Below are 21,143 nucleotides of genomic sequence, written 5' to 3'. Positions count from 1 at the left end.
GAGCCCCGTGCTGAAGGGCTGTGACCCCGCAGAGCACTGCCTCCCATACAGCACTGCTGGTAGGGAACTGCTCTGCTTCTTTCTCCCCCTGCACTCATGTGCACTGTGTGCACAGCAGTCGGGTTGCAGTGCCTTGCCCTGGTGCAGGTGATGCTCTTCTAACTTCTGTTTGGAAGAAGCCCAAATCTATTCCCGGTTAGTGTTGGTGTGGGAAGGGCTGGATCCCTGTCTGAAGGAAGGACGACAAGTTGGATCCTGCTGGGAAGAAGCACTGTGTGTCCACGCTGCAGGATGGAGGCAGCCACGGCTGCTCCCTCTGCTCAGAGGTGGGGGTGTGGAGCTGTGTTACGTGGGGTTACACCGACGGGCGGTGATGCAATGGAGCTGGCAATGCTGCAGTGTCAGTATGCTAATACAGGAACTTAATATAGCTGCGCTGTGACTTTTTGTAGTAATTACAGGCTGGTAGGCATACAGGGAGCTGTTCAGAATTGTTGGTGTAAACTCAGGTGGTGCTCATGTGCGATGGTTTCGAGGCTTGTTTGAGGCCACAGTTCCATCTGCACTGCTTGGGGGGAGGATGGAGGAGAGTGCTTGGTAAAACCAAAGGCAGCCGATGTCTGGCATCTCTCAGCTGGCTGGGAGCACGTAGAAAATGAAGCCTAAAAGTCCTTCAGGTGATGTGGGGCTGCCTCAGCCAGACCTGCTGAGCTGTGGTGCCAGGAGCCGAGTGCTCCTATGTGTGTACAGATCCCAATCCTGGGGCATCAGAGCCTCCTTCTTGGTGCCTATTGCACGCATGGGAGCTGCGCTCTCTCCCCCAGGCTGAAGCTGCCTTTAACGGCTGCTTCTCTTGGCTGTGCTTCCCGTGGCTCAGCTCTGCGTGAGGGGAGAGATTGGAGCTGAGGGGAGAGATTGGAGCCGTGCTCACATGTGGCCATGGACGTTTCCCTGCTGGTGGGAGGTGCTGCCCGAGCTGTGCTCAGCAGAGGAGGGTTGGACAGAAAGCATGCAGTGTGTGCGTTCCCCTGTTGGACTGACACATGTGCAGAGCTCCCTTACGGCATCAGAGACAAAACGGTGCTGCAGAGGTTTTTGCTTCTCTTAGAGCAGCCAGTGCCACAGACAGCTCCGCAATTGGGCGCTCGTTAACTTCCAGTCGTGTGGAACTGTGTTGGATTGGGGATGGGAGGGGGAAGGAATGCGGGATTCAGGAGCTGGACAATGCCAGCAGGCTCACGAGCATGTTCTTCTTACAAGAGGCTATTAATTTTTGTGATATTTTCTCCCCACTCAGCCAGAACGCCCACGTGCTTCGGTGCCTCTGCCCATGTACAGGTGGGGAAACTATGAGCAAGCTGCCCGAAGCCAGCGCCGTGGGATAGCACCCAAACAAAGGTTAAGGCTCGCTAATGCACAGTTTCCTATGCTGGCTTTCTGTTGTTCAGCACTTTTCCTTCCCCCACCCTCTCCAGACCGTGGGATTGCTGGCAGTGCTGCGCTCTGTGCTGCGCTGTCGGCTCCTGGCATCGGCCTCCCAATGCTGGCACGTGTCTGTGTGCCCCATTCAGCATCACCTGGGGGCTGTGGCTGGGACAGGGCAGGAAGGAATCCTCCCAGACGGCTTTCCTATGTCTTAATTACAGGCTGTGTCTTCATTCTGCTGGGGCTTCTGAGCCCGCAACCTGCTGTGCTGCTCGTGGTTCCTCCTCCAGAGCAGGCAGGGCTGGAGAGCAGCATCGTGACTCTCACTTGATGGACATGACCTTTAAACGATTAAGAGCATTTTGAGGGAGAAAATACGTGTAGTTTGGCCACCCGGGACAAAATGTATGGGACGAAGGCAAGGCTTAGCGAGTTTCGTGCATCCCTGGATTCCATGTGTTGATTCTTAAGCAAAAATGTTGGAATGTGCTGCTGTTTTGTCATGCTGAAATAAGCTAGGAAACAGCTTCAGCCAGGTGCAGCTGTAGCAGTGCTGTTCTGTTCCTTCTCGACTCAGCAGCCTCCCTGGGGTTGCATCTTGAGACGTGCACAGCTGAGGGCTGTGGGTAATGCTCTCCTTCTCACCTGTGCTTCTCTGGAGGAGAAGTAGATCGTTGCTTTAGACGGGGCTGTTCAGCATCTCTGTGCTTTGGCTGTCCCGCCTGAGTGGGTACAGCATGGGCCGTGAGGAAGATCTGCAAAACGCAACGACCGTTTCCTTCAGTCTCATTTTAATCTTCACCTTTAGCTTTTATCTCTCGAGCAACGCAGCTCCGTCTCATCGTAGTGTTAAGTGAGAATTGCTGGTAGGATTAAGGTTAAGGTTAGGGCAGAATGAAGAGCCTGTGGGTGCACTCTGTGTTCTGCACGGGGCAGCTTGTTGGGTTAGGAAGTGCAAACACTTGTGTGGTGTGGGAGAGTAAAACTTAACTGTGTTACGCATGCTGAAGGCCATTAGATACGGTCTGACGTGGAGCTCAGGGTTCCCTGGGCCGTGGGGAGCACTGTGCTCAGCCACCTGCCATCTTCCTTCCCAGATGGCTGGGCACCTTTGCAGGCGATGTGCTGAAGCCAGGTGTATTTCTGAGCTCCCCGGGCTTTCTGTACATCCCATATGAGGGGCGGGCTGGGCTGGGAGGCCTCCAGGTGCCTCTTAGAGCACACCATTGTGACCAAGCACGATCTTTTTGGGTGGCTCTGCTCTGGGGGTGTGGGGCAGGACGCGTTGCGTGGTTCTGGCATAGGGGCACGCAGCCCTCGAGGGCAGTGGTGATCACAGCACACACTGGGCTGCTCCGTTTGCCTTCCTGCTGCTGTGCTGGTGCTCCATCCCACCCTGCTGGGGATGTCTGCTGGCTCAGTGCGCTGCATGGAGCTGTGCTGCGTTTGGAAGAGGAGTCATCTCCAGCCTCTTGGCAATCATGGGGTGACTGATGACTTGAATCCAGTTTCCCTGCCAGTTTGCAGTGCCCAACTGCTGTGAAATGAAGAGGATTGGTGTGCGTGGATGGCACCCTCTGGCTCTGGTGTCCTGCTCTGCTCCTGAGCACACCGGGACTGGGGCGAAGTGGAGTCAGCACGATGCATTGCTGGCTGCAGAACCTGCTGCAGCTCCTCGGAGCAGCTCTGAGCTGCCCAGCACACGGCTGGAATGGAGTGTGTGAGCCCCAGGTGGGTCCCTGGTAAACGGGGAGAGCAACAGAGCCACTGCTGGTGCTGTTGCACGCACCCCCAAGATCAACAGTAGTGATTTCTTGCTCAGTTTGCTTTATGCTACAAACCTGGAAGACTTTGCGGATGTTATAATTGGGCAGTAAATGAGATCTTTAAGTTTCATAGTCGTATTTACCTATTGCTGCGGGAGGATTTCCTTGCTGCAGCCCATCAGCCCTGCCTGGCCACTCATTTGCTGACGCAGCCACGTGGTTGTGAGCTTTGAAATGCTCACAAGAATTAGAGGAAGTAAACTGAAGGCATTCATCTTTAATGGAATCTCGGAAAATCCCGTCTGCAGCGGCGTTGGGCACCGTGGTTCTGCGTGTCCCTGGTGCCACTGCACGTACAGATGTGCTGAGCCACAACTCGGGTTCATTCACAGCACAAACCTGCTGTTTTCTGGTTTGTTGTACAACAGTAAAACTGCATCAACCCCTGCTGCACGCTGCTGTGTGTGCACTCAGCTTTGTTTGCTGCTAAGTTTTATATTCAAGGCTCACCAGATGCAGCCAGAAAGCCATCCTTTTGGTTGGCAGCCCGTTGTAAGTAGTGGAGAACTTCTGTGTTTGAGTGCTTGAGAGCAGAACTTGTTGCTTTCATTGATGTATGTGGGAGGTGCCCGGGTTGTGCCTTGCAGTTCTGAGGGCAGCAGCTGTCATCTCTGGGCCATGCGTGCGCTGGGGAGGAGCACACATCAGTCCTCAATGGATGCATGAAGTATTTCGTGGCTCTGAAATTCTCTTAAATCCTGCAGCAGGTAAACTTGCATCTCTAGGCTGACATCCTGAGCTTTGTGACAGCACAGTGAGGTCAGGGAGTGCCCTTCTGGATTGCAGCTGCATCCATTTGTATTAAATGCATTTGAAATGATTCTGCTGCTGCTTCCTTCAGCAAGGCTGTCCGGAGAGGGATGGATTCATTTCAGTTTGTCGGACCAAAACCGGTTTAAACGCAGAGACAATGGCTCAATAATGGCCAGAACTTAAGTGGTAGAAGTGGTTTAGGGAACAAAGGCAGCTGGAGGGCTGCTTGGTCACTGGTGCCTGAGAACTGTGATGATGGTGGAGGTTATAGAAGTAGCTAAAGATGACTCCCTTTTAGTATTGCATGCTGTTTATCCCTTAGGAGACTGACTGACAGACACATAGGAGCATTCCCTTAGCAAACCTCCGGTTGCTCTCTGCCCTCCTGTTTTTGTGGACGTCGCACCAAGGGGTGGAATCACAGCGTCTCACTCTGATCTCGTGCATCTCCTCTTTGCTTTCTGCGTGTGTTGCTCTGCAGCACCCAGATGGTTCGCTGCTCAGCGCAGCCCCTGGGTCCCACGGGCGCAGTGACAGCTCTGCTTCCTGTGGCTGTGGGCTCGGGGTCTGAGCTGCCCCCTAAAAACCCCCCCCACAGCCCCATGGTGGGACGTGGGACCACAGGTGGGTGCTGCTGTGCACGGAGCTCCTGCTGTAATGACCGGGGTGGCTGTGCTGCTTCCCCTGTCAATAGGTGTGGCTGCTGGGCTCCTGCCAAGCTGCCATTTCGTTCCCTTATTTGGATTGCTGAGCAGTGTCATGCTCCACGCACACCCTCGGCTTGGCTTTTAAATAATACAGGCAGGGAAGCGAAGATTGCTGCGACAAAATTATTAGCTTATGGGTTATTAATGCATTCCTACCACTGAGATGAAGAGCGTGTCGTTAGTGGAGGACGATACCTTGAGCTCCAAAAGGGGGAAAAAAAAGAAAAAAAAAAAAAAATCCTACTGCAACACCTCCAGGAGTGATGCTGAATGAAGCCAGGTGGGCACAAATGGAATTATCTCAGAGAAGAGGAATGCTGTGCTGTGAAGCAGAGGATGGTGGCTGTGCTCTGGCCGATGCCCGGCGCTGTTCTGCCTTCTCCATCCTTGGAGCTGTCGGGCACTGAGTGAGCGAGGTGATGCCTTCACATCCCCTTTCCCCTCTTTGATATTCTGCCAAACCATTCCACGCAGTGCATAAAGAAGAGGCACCCCTTCCTCTGCCAGCAGCACGGCGCACATCCCAGCTAGAAGGCAGAGGTGGCTCGGATCAGACAGGGCTGGTGGGGAGGGAGGGCAGAGCGTGGCACAGTGATGGCCCTGAAAGAGGGAAAGAGAAGTCAAAACACGTTTGTACTTCGGTCTGAAAACACCAACTTCTGGTTGCAAGAGGTCGGATGATACCAGTGATATCAAAAGGCTCAGCTTGGCAAGCTTGATACCTTGATATCAGAAGGCTGCGTGCTCTGGAGGAAGGACACACTGCTTGGGATCCCTGCATGCGCTGCCGTGGGACTCGGTGGCTCTTGGCATCTGTAAGGGAATGCTGGAAAGTGAGCGTCCTCTGAAGGATGGATGTGCTGGAGCAGCTGCTGCCCATGGGTAACGTTCCCTCTGTGCCCATCTCCCAGCTCCACGTTCCTGCCCCAGCACAGGCATTGATCCCAAGGGGTAATTAGGAGCACTGTTGATGGCTGCGTGTTCCTCTCTGCTCAGGAGTTTGGAAGTGAGTGAGAGAAGCTCTCAATTTGTAACACATTTGATCAGCAATAAGCCTGGTACACAATAAGCAGGTGGCAGTGGTGTTCATGAGCACCTGAAAGGGCTCTTTGTCTTCCAATGGGGCGGCACTGAGTGGGGCAGAGCTGCAGCCTTCCTGATCCGTGGGCATTCCCAGCTATTTGGTGGGGTGCCTGCATGCTCCAGGAGCAGAGGGGTGGCACCTCCACTGCAAGGCAGAGACAATTCTTACGCAAACTGAAGTTCTGGTGCTAAAGAAACCAGCTTGCTGCTTTTGTATGGCTTTGAGTTAGTTCTCTTTTTGGAGCAACGCTTGGAAGACTTCACTCTTGCATTCAGAAGCGCTGGTGGAAGCACACCTGAGCACCAGGCAGAAGCCAACCCCTGGTGTGTCAATATTTAGATTGAAATGTGACTCCTTTTGGTGCTGACAGCTTTGCTCAGCCTTCCAAAAAGCACAGGGTTTTCTTATCAGTTGTTTAAGGAGCAGTGTGCTCTGTGTACCCGTGTCACAGCTTCCGTGCCTTCATCTTAAAGAATCTGGAGCCTGTTCTCAAAATATCATATCTTTAAAGCCTTGCCCAAGGAGGCTGTGGATCCCCATCCCTGGAAGCATCCAAGGCCAGGCTGGATGTGGCTCTGGGCAGCCTGGTCTGGTTGGTGACCCTGCACACAGCAGGGGGTTGGAACCAGATGAGCACTGTGCTCCTTTGCAACCCAGGCCATTCTGTGATTCTCTTTAATTTTACCAACCTGTCGTGTTCCCAGGTAGTGTTGGTGGGATTCAGCAATGTCCCTAAAATCGCAGTGTGCCCCTGTTCTGATCTACAACTTTGGTCATTGATTTGTAAAGGAAAACCCTTCACCAGGTGCCAGTGGGGGCTCCCAGCAACCTGAGCTCAGGGGAAGGATGCTGTCCCAGAGCCTGGGGACCACGGGCTGGGTTTCCCAGCAGGTTGGTGCTGGTGGCACTGGGACACGTGGCTGCACGGCTCCGGCCGCTGCCTTCTGCTGGGACTTGTCAAAGCCAGAGCTGCTCCGGCCGAGTTTCACTTCCCAGTGTTAACTGCTTAAGTGCCCACTTCCCACGAGAGTCCCTGCGGTGATGCTTTACCAAGAACTCCTCCAAAACATCCCAGCCCTTTTCCCTCAGTGCTGTGTGCTGTGCGGATGCTGGGCTGGAGCTGTGAGCTCGCGGCTCCGTCACTGCAGGGCAGAGCTGCAGCATCCCGTGGCAGGGAAGCAGTTAAACAGCTCCTCGTGTCCTCGTAAGATGAAAACTATTTTAGTCCCATGACAGGAGCACGATGGGAGTTTAATGCTACAGTTTGTTAAAAATGGAGGCAGGCAGGAGCCCCGGCAGCCCCACTCGGCTCAGACTTCCCATGTCCAGAGCACGATGGAAGGAGTGATTCCTTCTTACTCCTCCAAAATCTTTTCCTTTCTTTTTTTCCCCCTCCTTTTTCCCAGCAGTGTCCCACCTTGCAGCTCCCTGCTCGCTGCAGCAGTGCCACAACTACTAATTAGCACAGGAGCTCATCACTCGTAATGGCTTTTTGGAGGCTTTGGTGCATCCCAACCAGGTGTGGATGCACCACGGCATGGCTGCTGCTCACAGCACCGCTGGATCCTCACGAAGGCCCTGAAGTAGCTGTAGTGTGATGGTTTTCAATGGGCTACTAATTAGAAAAGCATTGGACTAATAGGATGAGCTATAATTAGCAAGACCTGCCCTCTAGATAGCTAATCAAGACCCAGATCGCACTTGCGTATCCATTCATTAAGTTCCTCTATCTGCAATTTTGGAGCAATTTGTTTAATCCATTGGAACCTCTTGGATGCTCTGAGCAGCACAGCGGGCGGTGGCACGGGGCAGCATCCCCCAGTCTGGAGAACAGGAGGTGGTGAGCTGCTGTCCTGCCTGCAAACAGCAGCAAGCAGCTCCAGAAAAACTTTTGGAGGAGGGAAACGACTCTGAGCTCTCAGTGGCTTAGCAGAAAGGAGAGGCTGAGCTTCCAAGAAGGTACTTGGCAGCCTGCAGCACATCCATTGCTGTGCCCCAGCACAGGGCTCACTGCTGGGTCGGTACTGTGGTCCTGGTGGTCACTCTGGACCAGCAGCAGTGCCATGAAGGCTCGTTGCCCGTCAGGTGCGTGGCCACATGGGTTGGTTTGGGGGTGTTTTCTCACTGGCTGGTGTGCCCAGGCTCCCTCTTTCTTCCCTTGGTGTTTTCATAGGAAGGTGGGGATGTGGTGCTGGGTGGTAAAAGGGTTGTGGAGCGTGAGCAAGTGTGGGTCAGCAGAACCTGTTGTGGAGCAAAAAGCAGGCAAAGCGAGCTTCATCCATCAGAATGAATGTTACACGCTCATTTGTCCTTGATTTCCCCCTGTTTATCCCCTCTGTATGATGTGGGCTTCATGGAAGCTCCTGCAGGGCTGTGGCATGTTCTCAGGAGCCCCCAGGAGCAGTGTGGGGCTGCACAGTGCTGGGCTCCCATCAGAACCTGCTGGGATTTAGCCAGCATCCATCTGGGTGCAAGGACACTCTTGGGCGTCCTTCCCATGCAAACCCAAAATCACTGATTGCTAAGAGGGGCTGCTGTGTGACTTTGTGTGTTGATCTGAAAGCATTCGAAGCCTGGCTTCAATTCCTTCCCAGCTCAAACCGGAGGATGCAGTCTCTGCCCTTCCCGTGGTTTTAGGGTCGCTGTCTCAGCGAGTGCGTGCCAGCTGAAGGCAGTGGGCTCATCACTACCAAAGGTGTGCTCACCTCCTTGTCTTTTCCTGCAGGACCTGCACTGCGGTCGCTTTCAGCCACTTGGTGCAGACAGGACCCCCCCGTGGGACCCATGAACCTCACTGACAGGTAGGACTGGGGAGGGGATGGGGCTGTCATTGGCATCGGGTGGTTCTGCTGCCTCGGCTGGCTGTAGCAGAGCTTGGGAATTGAACTCAGGTTCTGCCTTAACCAAAAGTCTTCTTTCGCTTAACATTTAACCAGCACTCCAAAATTTGTACGTCTCCGTAGTTTACTGATGGGCAGACAGAGGAGTTTCGCTTCCTTTTAGCTGGGCATTCACAACAGCTGCGGAGTATTTTTGGTCTTGAACAAGAGGAGAGGCAATAGCAAGTGCACAGAAATTCCTCCCTTGAGACCTGTGTCGATCTCGATCGTTTGTGCAACCCCCAGAAGTGGAGTGAATGGAGATGAGATTTCTGCGGCTGCCCTGCGGCCCTGCAGTGGTGCACGCGAAGCTCTGTGTTGCAGAGCCCTTAGGAGTGGCTGTCCTGTGCTGGTGGTGCTCACCTCTCGATGGATAGTCAGTTATTTAATTATAGATCTCAGCCTTTGTCCAGTGGCATTTTTGTGGTGGTTTTTTACCCCTCTGGTGAGCTGTGTGAAGCGTTCCTGCTCTTCGCTTCTGATGGGTTTTTTTCTAGAGGAGGTGTTGGTGTCACTGCTCCCAGACTTACTGATTTGCTTTGTGCCGTAGTCAGCTTCAGAGCTGAGCCCAGCTTTGTGCAGAACAGAACCACCTTCGTGGGAAGGGAAGGGCCAAGTGATGTCACACCAACACCCTCTGTGTGACATCAGCTGGCGGCGGAGGAGTGGGAGCAGCAGTGAGAGTCGCTGCATCGCTGCCACGCTTCGACGTGTTGACCACAGTTGTGGAAACTTCTTAATCTGCTCTCTTGATCAGTGAGTAATCAACCTCCGAGCGCCCGCCGTGCAGCTCTGAGGCTGCAGAGATGTGCACACGAGTGCTGCCTCCTGGTTCAGCTCATTGCCCTTCTGAGCCCCAATCAAGACTTGTACTTAACTGCTGTGCTGTTCTGAGGAATCTTGGTAGCTCTTTTTTTATTTTTATTTTTTTTTTTGGTAATACAAAGCCCAGACACAGTCATTAGCAGACTTCCTGCCCAGTGGTTTCTAGACAAAAATAGATCCATAAAACTTGGGGGAGAATTCAGGTCAAGCAAATCCCTCATGCAGAGGCTGTGGGCAGCACCCTCTGAGTGCACCCTGTGAACCCCAGCTGTGGCCTTAGGACTGGTGTAACTCTAAAGCTATTTATTGGAGAACGGGGCGAGTAAGTGGAGAATAAGGAAACTCCCAGCATTGCCCAGGTCTTCCTTTTGGTGCTGTCCTTTGTGTCTGGTTTTGCTTGTCCCCTCTATGGGTGGACTGAGGCTGTACTGGTAGCTAATGGTGGCTGGACACGGGGTGGATGGGTGGTAGGTGTTACTTTTGAGTGAAAATAAATGCTTGATGGGTGGTTTCTAATATCAGCTTTTATCTGCGAGGGCTGATGGGGCTGGGGAGGTGAGGTCGGGCTGTGTGCTGCTGCCATTGGACACGGTGATGTGAGTCCCTGCTCTGGGGGAAGAGCAGCAGCACGAGGAAGAGCAGCACAGTTGTGGTCGTGCATTTAAAACAAAGAAGCACCTACTGCCAAAGTGATCTTTAAAAAGTGAGTGCTTCTTGGAGGTCCTCACCAAATGCCAGCAGATCAGTTTGACCTCCCAGGCCGTGGCTGTTCCACATCCATGCAGCTCTGTTTGCTGTCATCTGTAGAACACAGAGCTTTGTTAGGAATTGTGTCTGCTGCGGTGCACGGAGTGCTCAGAACCCCGTGCTCTAATCATTATCGTGAGCAAACGGAGCCAAGCTGTGCCATAAATAGTGATTTCTCTTAAGGTGCATTGACACAAAAGCAGAGCAAAGCAGAGCGGTGCCTTTTTATGCTGCGGGACCTCTGCAATCCTGCCTGGCCAAGAGCAGAGCTTTCTGCTCGTGGTGCTCGGAGCCTCAGCAGCTGTCTGCTAATGGGAGACACGCTCAGGCTGATGCCCTGCTCCTGTAGTGCTATGGCATCCTGTAGTGCTATGGCATCCTGTAGTGCTATGGCATCCTGTAGTGCTATGGTATCCTGTAGTGCTATGGACACAGCGTTGTGCTGGTGGGCTGTCAGTGGGACCTGTGGGTGCTGGGTGCTGCCACGTGGCTGCCGCTGCTGTCACAGTGCTGCACGATGCTCCCCTGCCCCACAGCTCAGCTGTTGTGCGGCACCAGGCTGCAGCCCTGGGTTGCTTTCCACCGCTGGACCCGCTGCTGTGCCGCCGTCCCCGCGCCCGCCGCCGCTTCTTTCACCGTGCCTCATGCCCTGGCACAGAGGAAACTTCTGTGAGCTTTCAGCTTCTACCAGCAGTGCTGAGCGAGGCTGCTTATCTTCCCCTGCACGCTCCCGGCGAGGGGAAACGATCCCATTGATGCACGGCGGGGTCGGGGCCGCCACGCCTGGGAGTGCCGCCGGCCGGCGTCGGCGTGCAGCTCGGCAGCGTGGCAGCCGGCGAGGAAAGGGTTAAGGGCTGCCATTTTGTTATGTAACACCCTTAATGGACATATCGGTGAATGGCACCAAAATGGCAGGGCTTAACCCTTGGTGGGCTGGCAGCAGGGCACCCGCTGCCCCCCGCCCCGCTGCTTCGGGGTGCTGCCGTGGGGAGCGCAGCCCTGGGGCGGCACGGGAGCCCAGGTGAGGGCAGGTGTTGGAACTCTCACTTCTATCAGCCTGCTGTTTTTTATCCTGCGTTCATTCATTCTTTGCAAAAAAAAAAAAAAAAAAAAAAAATCCTAACGATCATCCAGACCTTAATTTGGATTCTTGAAATCTACTTTTTTTTTTTTTTTTTTTTTTGAGATTTATACAGCCAGGTCGTGAACTCCTGTGTGTGCACGTGTAGGCATGCAGACCCAAACGCACCTTCACACAGCGCTGCACACAGGGATCGTAACTTCTCCCAGGAGCTCTGGCTTCTGCCTTCTTTCTCAGTGAGCGTGTAGGAAAAAGGCAAACAAAAAAGCCACGCAACACCCATGGCACACCAAGGAACAGAGCCCAGCTGCACGCAGCACGTCCCTGGGCTCTGATCAGCTGCACTCAGAAGGTAGCTGGAGCCACCTCTGGCTGCTGCTCACCCTGGGGTATTGGCTTGCACGTGCCTCCACCTTCCCTTTCCTCTTCTGTAACCTTGCCCTTTTTGATGTTGTTTTCCCTTTCGCTTTTGATGCTGGGCAGGAGGGCTGCCGCTCTTTGCTTTTGGCTGCTGAAAACCCTGCTGCAGAGCAGGGTTGCTCAGTGCTGCTCCTTTTGCTGCTGCTGGGGCTCAGGTGTCCTCCTCACTTCAGCTCCCATCACTGTGTTGTAAGAACCGAGTGCTACTGGTGCCATGCTGGGGCTGCCCAGCTTGGTTTGGGCCATACTGAACATCACTGGCACAAAGCAATTAAGTGCCCACATCTCAAACTGGACCTTTCTTTTCCTGTTCTGTAGCTTTTCCAGCAGCTGGCAGCCGTGGGCACTGCCATGCGTGGTGCTTCTCTGGCCATGAGCTCAGCACAGGTTTGGGCTTTGGCTGCTGGCAGTGTGCTCAGAGGGCAGTGGAGCAGCGTGGAGGGCTTTGGGGCAAAGCATTGTATGCTAAACTGCCTTTGAATTGTTGGTAGGAGTTAATCTGTTACAGCAATAGCACTTAAAGCTGAGAATTGGCTGCTGAAGTCCTGAGGGCTCCGCTCCGAGCTGTGCTATTTGCTGTAATAAAGAGCGGAGCCTCCCATAAAAACTTGAAATTTACTGCGTAATTCTTTCTTACCCTTCCTCCTGTGGAATGGAAGGTGGAGTCAGCGCTGTCTGCCCCTCGTGTGTTCGGTGCCTGTGAAAGCTGGGGGAGAAAAAGTGGGGTTTTGGGGCTGGCTGTCAAAGTGATGCGTCGTCCTTCGCAGAGCCTGGCTGTTCTGAGCTGCTCATCTGTGCCCACCCAGCAGAATCAGCTGGCGGAGATGCAATCCCAGTGTATCCAGCAAGCTTCTCCCTAACAATTGCTGTCCCGTGTTGCTGCCTTCTCATTGCCGTTGCAAAAAGGAAAGGCTCCTTGCTGCTGTGTGCTGTCCTGGGGAGCCTACGGCAGGATGGGTGTGCTGGGAAGGTGCATGTGTGCATGCAGCCTGTGCTGGTGGCTGGGCCCACCCCAGGGATGCTGAGTGGGCTCTGGGGCTCTGCCCTGCTGTGCACAGCTGAGCTGCTGTGAACACGGGTGTGTAATGTGGGCTTGTGGTTCATTACCTGTTTTTCCATCCCCTGTAGAACTTTGATGGTGTGCTATTGTTAAATAGCACCGTGCATGCAGGATTTAGACCTGTGGCATGTGGTAGAGATGGAGTCCTTCAGTATAGCTTGAAATTCCCCATCTTAGTCAAAAATGGGGGTAACGAAGAGAAATTACAGCATCTTATAAACACTCCTAAAATGTGGAGCCTACTTTCCTGAGGCATGGAGGCAGTGACCAGTGCCAGATCAGCACCGACTGCTGGAGCTGTGCTTCTCCTCCGGGACTGGGGGATGTGCAGGTGTTGGAAGTGAACCCAGATCTGCTTGGTTTTGCTTCTTGTCTTCTCAAGGAGGTTTTGCACCGACTGAGCAGCCCTGCTGCAGGAACACCTCTGTGACAGCAGCAAACCCCCGTGTCCATGAGCTGCCCGGTGGCCTTTGGATGCAGCTCTGGCTTCAGGTACACCTGCACTCAATGAACAGCAGTGAGATCTGCAATTCCTGCCCGGGTTGTCGGGGTGAGGGGTAAACCTTGCTGTCTGCAGGGCTGCCCACGGCTGGAGCTGGATGTGAGCTGCTGTGCTGCTGCCAGGCACTGAGCTCAGCCTGACAGGCGGACACACAGACACACAGACACCTTCCTGCCCGGCTCTGAGTCCAGCAGCAATGGGCTGAGCAGAGCTGTGTGTGACTGCAGCCGTCCCTTAAAATAAAACCGAGTTCTTTGTATAACAGTGGGCAGAGAAACCTGCGGTCAGCATGCGGGGCTCAGAGCATCCGAACTGCGGTTTCACGGAGCTCTCGGGTGACATTGGTGGATAATGGGGGGTGGGGGTGGGGGGGGGGGGGTGAGCAGAGGTTAATTACGTTGCGTAATTATGTTAATCTCGCCGTTAAAAACATTGGAAAGACTTGGTCCAACTATTGTGCGTCGGCCTGGCTCTTGAAATCCAGTTTAAAAAGAGGGGAAAGGGGGGGGGGGGGGAGGAACCGCGATGGGAGGGACTCTTAATTAATTAATTAGAAAGGGAAGGGAGGGCTCCCCCCGCCCTGTGCCAGCCCCGGGCGGCCGGCGGTGCAGGCGGAGGAAGAGGAGGAGGAGGAGGAGCGGCAGGGATGCTGCGGGCGCTGGGGTTAGCCCTGCTGCGGGTCGCCCGCTGCCGGCTCAGACTGGTTTCTGGAAAGTGCTTTGTCTCGCAGGCTGCATCCTGGGAAGGGTCATGTGGAGCCCAGTGATGTCATGGGATCAAAGCCTGACTCAGCTCCGCGTCCGAGGGGTGTCCGCAGGTACCCGCGGCCCCGAGCTCTGCCCCCAGCCCTGCTCTGCTCCCAGGAGGGGCCGTGGCTGTGCGGGAGCCTGGAGGGCTCTCTGTGCGGAGCGCGGTGGTCCCGAAGCCCGCAGCTGGGTTTGGGTCCTGGCGGAGACGTGGCAGCTCTCCCAGCCCGATCCTAATCTCCAATTTTGTAATTACGCTTATTTGCATGTCAGGCAAATCCGTACCTTCTTCTTCCGGCTTCTTGGGAGAGCTCCAAACTTTCTCAATGGTGGGGGTTTGCGTGTTCCCCGCTGCAGCCTCCTGCTGCCGTTATTACAGTTCCTGCTTCTAGCTGATACTCAGAGGGGTTCGAGCCTGTTTTCTTGTTTTGCCTTTTCTGTTTGTTTTCGCTTCACATCAGAATCACAAGCAGGGTGATGCTGGGTGCTTCACGGCTGCAGCCTGAGATGTGTGCTGCAGATAGGGCAGGCGAGCGTACGAGCAAAACTTTTATTGCTCTTTCAGAACTTCTTCTTTCGCAGCGAGCGCCGTACTTTGCCCTGTTTTGAAATGAAGGTGTTTTGTCCAACTTACTTTTTGCCAAGCATTTAACTCGTTTGTGTCTCCTCTCTCCCCAGAGCCTCACAATGACAGAGGAAGCATGCAGGACACGAAGTCAGAAACGAGCCTTAGAACGTGAGGTACCACATAACGATGTGGACAGCAAGAAACTAAAAATGGAGAAAGGACTGTTAGGAACTGAAATAAGTGCTGAAGGAGACATGAAAATAAAAACGGATCCCGGAGCTGGAAAAGTGCAAGGACTGTTAAAAAGTGGAGAGGTGAAAGCAACCATTAAAGTGGAGGTTCAGACGGGGGATGAGCCCGTGGACATGAGTACTTCCAAAAGGTGAGTGGGGAGGGCACCCTGCGTGGGGAGACGTGCTTGGCTGGCACTGGGAAGGAGCTCCTTGTGCCCTGGGGGTAGCAGGAGCCCGAATCTGAGGGGCAGACTGCAGCTCTGGCTCCTGCTGTGGCATCCAGCCGCTCCTACGCAACGCTGGTGCCGTGCCTTCTGTGAGCTCGGGCAGCTGTGACAAGCAGCTGAGGAAAGAAGCATTGTCCTGAATAGAAGAACGTACAGGCTGTAAGGAGGATGCGCTTTGAGCTACTGATTGAGGTTTAGAGGATCGTGTTAATTGAGCTCTGATATAGGAAAAATAATAGGTGGTAATTGCCCAAACAGAGGAGTTTGAATTGCGGCTTGCTTCCTCCTGACAGAGCAGTGTGTATGGATGAGTGAGAGTTTCTTCTTAGGGTAAAGGGTGGATTTTGACACTGGGAGTTGCTGTGAAATGACAGCACCCTTCTGCAGCAGTTCTGTGTAGCACGGGTTCTTGGTGCTTTCCTGAAAGGCCAACATCCCTTCCATGCCTGAACACTGACATCTCAAAGCACGAATTCAGAGTTGCTCGTTGCTTTGGCACAGGATGTTCCCTTTGACCTGTACTTGTGATACACAGGTGAATCAAGTGTTCCTGATGGAGGGGCATCACCTTACGGCCAGATTCCAAATCTTCTGCTGTATCCAACCCAGATTCTGTCCGTAGCAGGATAAAAGCTTGCTCACCACGAAGACCTTGCTTCCTTTAGCTGCAGTAAGATGAAGTGTGATGAGCAGGAAGTCAGGAGCCTCTTTTATTCCCAGTCCCGTTGGAGCAGCTCTGTAAGGAGTGGGGCTTACCTGCAAAATGGGTTAAAGAGTTCTCAGGGTATGAATCTGCATCTGCTTGGATGTGAGGTATTACAGCAGTGCGGATTTGAGATGTGAAACTGAAAACACGAGATTCTTATCAACTGCGAGGGAGTTACTGGGAGGAGGGGTGCTGCTGGGAAGGCCAATGTCTTTGATGTCTAATGGCAACTCACCCGTAAACTTTTCCCAACTTTTAATGCTTGAGAAGCAACAAAGACCCAGCAGCTCTATTCAGAAATCACTTCTGTTTTAGTAAAGTAAGACCTCCTCCATCAGCTTGCTCGAGGAAAGGGGAGAGCTGTCAGCTCTTTACAAACCTGCTGCAAAAAGGGCAATAAATAACTCAGGTTGCTGGAGTTGAGGTGCTCCTGCCCTGCTCAGAAGTTACTGGGGCAGCTGGTGGTTCCCATGTCACGCAGTGTGTTGTGCTGATAGGAGCCAATCTCTTCAGGCATCTTTTAGTATAATTGCTGGCTGCTAATTAATGCAAGTATGCATACTGTGATTTTTTTTTTTTTTTTTTGAAGAATATCTGAGAAGATCACTCATACCTGAAAGCTAATAAGTGGGAGTCGGGCATCCTCGCTCTCTTGTTGCAGTACTTGCCCCCACATGCACGTGCTCTTTGTGAATCTGTTTTGTAAATGGGTGCCAGTGTCTGTGCTCTGTGTGCTGCAAGGCTCACGGTGGGCTGGGAGCAAGGAGCTGCATGCTGAGCTTCCCAGAGGAGCACTGGTCCAGTTGGGGCGAGGACGTCTCTGCCATTTCAGGTGGTGGTGGGATATTGTTTGTTGTTGTATCCCATTTATGCACGGAGGGAGACGAGGTTTCCCCATACTAAAATACACCCGGCGTAAGGAGACATTCTGAAAGCGAGCCCACGAAGTTAATTATCATAAACATAATTAAGAACCTTGTGATGCTCTGGCTGAGCTCTGTGGGTACTCCGTGTAAGTTGGGACGTTGGCATGAAATTCTTCATGGGAGCACAGCCGTGGCACAGGGTGCAGATACCTCCTAGGGCTGCCACTCTGAAGATGCTTTGATACAGGGGAAGCTTGGATGAGTCTGATCCTCGCATATGTAAGAGCACAATCAGTGTTTGTGGGAAGGTGGGTCTTAATTTCATAAGGATGTTTTTAAGTGGGGGATTTACCTCTCAAACACCTTTGATCTTCAGAGGAATTCAGCTTTCCTAAGAGCTGTGTTCTCAAAGTAGCTGAGCTGATTTTGTGAGCAGATGAATAAAAGCTGTTGCTGGAAGTGACTGAGCTACTACTGACTCCTGGGTTGGGTAAATTCATGCGCAGTGATGTATGGGGTTCTGGCTTTTAAACTTCCTTTAATGCTTTTAGAACTGAAAACATAATATTTTCCTTGGAAAAGGTGGCCCGGCACTAATCGTGGTGGAGCTGACGTCAAGCTGATTGAATGGATGATCTTTCTGAAATCATTTGATTTTTCTTTTCAAGATTTGAAATGCAGACCTGGCAACACCTCGGCACTAAACTTAAAAAAATAGATTTTGCTTAATTTTTTTTTTTTTTTTTCCCCCCTGAACCTTGAAGTTAACTTTAAAAATAGTATCTGGTTGGAGCACATGTTCTGATGCCAGAAGAAACAGAAGGAAGCCTGTAGTGGCGGAAGGCTCTGGGAGGTCATGCCAGGCCAAAGCCAAGCCTGCTCCTCTGCGTGGCATCTCTGTGCTGCAGGGCTGGCCCAGGAGGAAGGAGCTCTCCCCTCTCCATAAGGGCATGGACTGTTGGCGGTGGGATGGTTCAGTAACGTGCTGTGTGAAGGGCTTTGATATGCACTGCTGTGCATCAGTGCTGGAGGAGCAGAGCATCTGTCGGACTGCCTGAGCTCTGCCCTCTTGCCTCTTTCCTGGCCCTTTCCTCCATTCATTGCTGTTTTTCCCTTCCCTTCGTGCACACCACTTTCCCACCACACTTGCCCCGTGCTGAGCATCAGTTGTTCCCACTGGGGCTGGCATCTTCCTGGTGCTGTGCTGGGTCAGGCTGCTGCTGCATCGCGTTGTGCTTATCGTGCTCTGCATTCAGCCCCCCTGCTCTGTGCTGTGTGCACTGGTGTGGCTTTATAACCTGATGGTAGCATCTCCTGAAACAAACCAGTGGCACATGCAGGGATGGTCCAGCTCACAGTAAGCTGTGATGGACACCGTGAGTGATGTTCCTGGACACAGTCCTGTCCTCATCCATCCTTGTGTTGTCTTCTGCAGAGTCCTGCTTTTCCTTCCAGTTGAAACAGAAGTCTGGCTAAGCCAACCAGTCCCCATTTGGCACTTCTGGGTTATATTCCACCACGGTTGTCTGCACCCTTCTGTTGTCTCCTGATGTGTGTCCCACAGAAGCACGAAGTACAACCACAGCCCTGAGCTCTGGCCTTTGCAAGTAGCACATGAGCTGGATTGGCTCAAACCACAGCTTGTCTGCCTCCATGAAAAGAGTGAAAAAGAAGGATGAGGGCTCTGTGGCATCCCTGCAGTTGGTGCATTGAAGGCAGCATCTCAGTTCTTTATTCCCTTTGGTTTACAGTCTTGCTGGTTATAATACCTGTGCTTGGGGAGGGTTTTGCCTTGCTCTGGAACCCCAGAACAACCGTCTTCTCCATGTGTTGTGCGGTACAATGAAAAATAACATCTAGTGGGAAGCATTTGGGAGCTGTGTGTGAACTGGTGTGGCTGCTGTGCCCTGCCTGCGTGTTCCTGGTGGGGTTTGGAGTCAGAGCGTTGGACTTTGAGTTGTTCTGGATTTGGTTTTTCATTTGTTCCTTTTGGGTTTAGCCTGGCTTTAAAAAAAAAAAAAAAAAAAAAAAAAAGTTTCTTGAGGGATTTTAATGCTGTGTTTTAAATGCAGAGATGGTTTGATTAAAATTTAATTTATGTTCAGAGGAAGGGCAGGAAAGGAATGAAGTTTGCTTTGCTTCGGTTGCACACCGCGGTTGCTAGACCCATCACAACCCCTTTGATTCATGTGGATGCATCTCCAAAAAAAAAAAAAAAAAGTTCTCTTTTCCCCACTGCATTGCTTGTTCTTGCCTTGTTTGTCTTCCTTCCCTGCCAAATATTTTTGGATGGGAGTATACAAGAGATTGCTGAATGGACTGAGGCAAAACTGTTGCATATTTGCTCATGTAGATGAAGCTTTCGTCTGAGCAATGGCTGCGATGCCTCCTTCAGTTACCTGCTGCTGGGCAGAGTGTGCTGGGAGAGAGCTTTGCAGACTGAAGCTCTGCAGGGCTGTGCTGTGCAGCTGGGCTTTCCATCTTTCAGGTCAGTAGTTCCGTAACTTCAATGCCATGCTCAGTGGATTGATCATCGATTTTACTTTATTTATTTTTGGGGGGGAGGGATTGAAAGAGAGTTTCAGAGCGTGGAAAAGATCCGGTCTGCAAAAGGCAGCTTGTATTTCGTGTCACATCGGTGTCTCTGGATCGGTAGGAACAAATGTAAAGGCGTTGTGGTTCTGGAGCTTTCCCATGAAAGTGGTGAAGCTCTGTGAGCTGCTGTGTGGCTGACATCCCCTGAAATGAACCTTCCCAGCAGAGCCCTGGGTGCCTCTGCTAAGAGTTAAGATCACAGCTTTGTTTTCTGTGGTAACACATCATTGAGACTTCAGTCTGGTGGATGGCGATGCTGTTATGGGTGCTGAGTCCATCTCCACACACCTCGGCCCTCAGGTGCGTCGTCTCCAGCACAACACCTTTGTTGCTCATCTTCTGCCCCAGCTCAGAGCTGTGAGGCTGCATTCAACCTCCTGGCCCTGTTCCTTCACGTCACCAACTCAGCGTCCCCAAGGAGATGTGGCTTTTCTGCTTTGTTCCATTGGTTATTTTCTTCTGGAGTCATCATGGTGCTCTGCATTGCTGGAGGATGCTCCAGGACTGAGGAGAACTTCCAAGTAGCGTGATGCACGCATCCTTCTTCCAGGGGGTTTGTAAGAGGGAATGGAAGGAAGCAGGGCCCTTTTCTTTAGGCATTTGGTGACCCGGGGCTCTGCGCTCACTGCTTTACACAAACTTTCTGCAAGGTCTCTGTTCAGCTGTGGTTTATTGCTGAGGATGCTTAAATAGGGGCAGCAGCACTGCTTTCATCTTCCTGTGTACAGCCCGGGTGATTGAGACAGCAACGTTTATGAAAGCTGAAGGGGGGAATAATAGAATTATGTCTTTATTTAGCTGAAGGACATGCCTGATGGCTTTGGAGGATAGAGGTCACGGTGCCGGGGCAGCTATCCCAAGTTATTAACTGCTGGTGGCAGCATTTGTTCTGAAAGTGGTGATATTCCCATTGTCTTTCCCATTTTGAAACATCTGCTTTAAATTTCTCTCTTTACACACACAGGCTGAGAGAAGAGCGGGGCGAACCCTTCCCTTATTTTGGTTCTTTTTTCTTTTTAAAGAAAGGTGGTTTTGCAGAGCCGTGCTCTGCTCAGGTTGGCCATGGTGTAAAGGCACCAGTGTGCAGCGTGGGTGGGTGGTGCTGCTGGGATCCCCTCTCTTTGGGATGGAGCTTCGTGTTCAAGGCACGGCCCCTCTCTGCGCAGATGCTTTGCTCTGGACGTGGCACTGCCAGGCGTCGTGCTGGTGCTGGAGGTTCTGCTCTTCTCTCCCGTTCCGTCTCATCAATCTTTCCAAAGGTGCAGTGAGGCTGCTGATGGAGATCTCTGTGGCTGGTGCTCCCGTGCAGCAGTTGCAGGCTTGGCTGTGCAGCTCTCTGTGCTGCTTCCTTCCTGAGGAACCCAGAAGCCAACAAACCGAGGATCCCGACAGCAGCGCGGTGGCTCTCTTTGGGACTTCCTTTTATGTTCTCTGTTTCACTCCTTTTTCTTCAGAAGCGCCGTCTGTCTCTTGGCGCACGGACCCGTGGTGCTGCCCCACGGCCCGGCCCGCTCCATTTTCTGTGCCACCACCTGGTCCTGACCTCACCTCACAAAATGAAGGCCGGGCCTCACCGGCTGGGACCGCCCGTTGCCATGGCTTTCGCCGTGCGGGTCACGTGATGCTGTGTCACGTGACCCCGCAGTGCCCCACTCGGTGCAGGACAGCGGCGCCTGGAGGACCCTGTGGGGCTCTATAGGGCCTTGTGGGGCTCTGTAGGACTCTGTGGGGCTCTACAGGGCCCTGTGGGGCTCTGTAGGACTCTGTGGGGCTCTGTAGGACTCTGTGGGGCTCTGTAGGACTCTGTGGGGCTCTACAGGGCCCTGTGGGGCTCTGTGGGGCCCCGTGGGACTCTATGGGACTCCATGGGCCTCTGTTGGGTTCTATGGGCTC

The 21,143-nt window shown here is 52.8% G+C and overlaps 1 protein-coding gene across 7 annotated transcripts in view; it reads left to right on the top strand.

The window, feature by feature from the left end:
* Nucleotides 1–21,143, top strand: part of GATAD2A (GATA zinc finger domain containing 2A) — a 45,161-nt gene that overhangs the window by 9,208 nt on the left and 14,810 nt on the right. For 3 of the 7 annotated variants that reach the window (XM_085211866.1, XM_085211865.1, XM_085211864.1), the window contains exons 2-3: nt 8,521–8,596; nt 14,734–15,005. In XM_085211866.1, the coding sequence (XP_085067992.1) occupies nt 14,743–15,005 (263 nt within the window). In that variant the 5' untranslated portion in view covers nt 8,521–8,596; nt 14,734–14,742. Of the gene's footprint in view, nt 1–1,196; nt 1,399–8,520; nt 8,597–13,275; nt 13,300–14,102; nt 14,127–14,733; nt 15,006–21,143 lie in introns of those variants that run through there. The other 4 variants (XM_085211867.1, XM_019610074.3, XM_085211868.1 and 1 more) reach the window with 4 other exon arrangements.

Source organism: Meleagris gallopavo, chromosome 30, assembly GCF_905368555.1.
Source record: "Meleagris gallopavo chromosome 30, MGAL_WU_HG_1.1, whole genome shotgun sequence".
NCBI lineage: Eukaryota > Metazoa > Chordata > Aves > Galliformes > Phasianidae > Meleagris > Meleagris gallopavo.
This window is presented reverse-complemented; position numbering and strand designations above follow the sequence as displayed.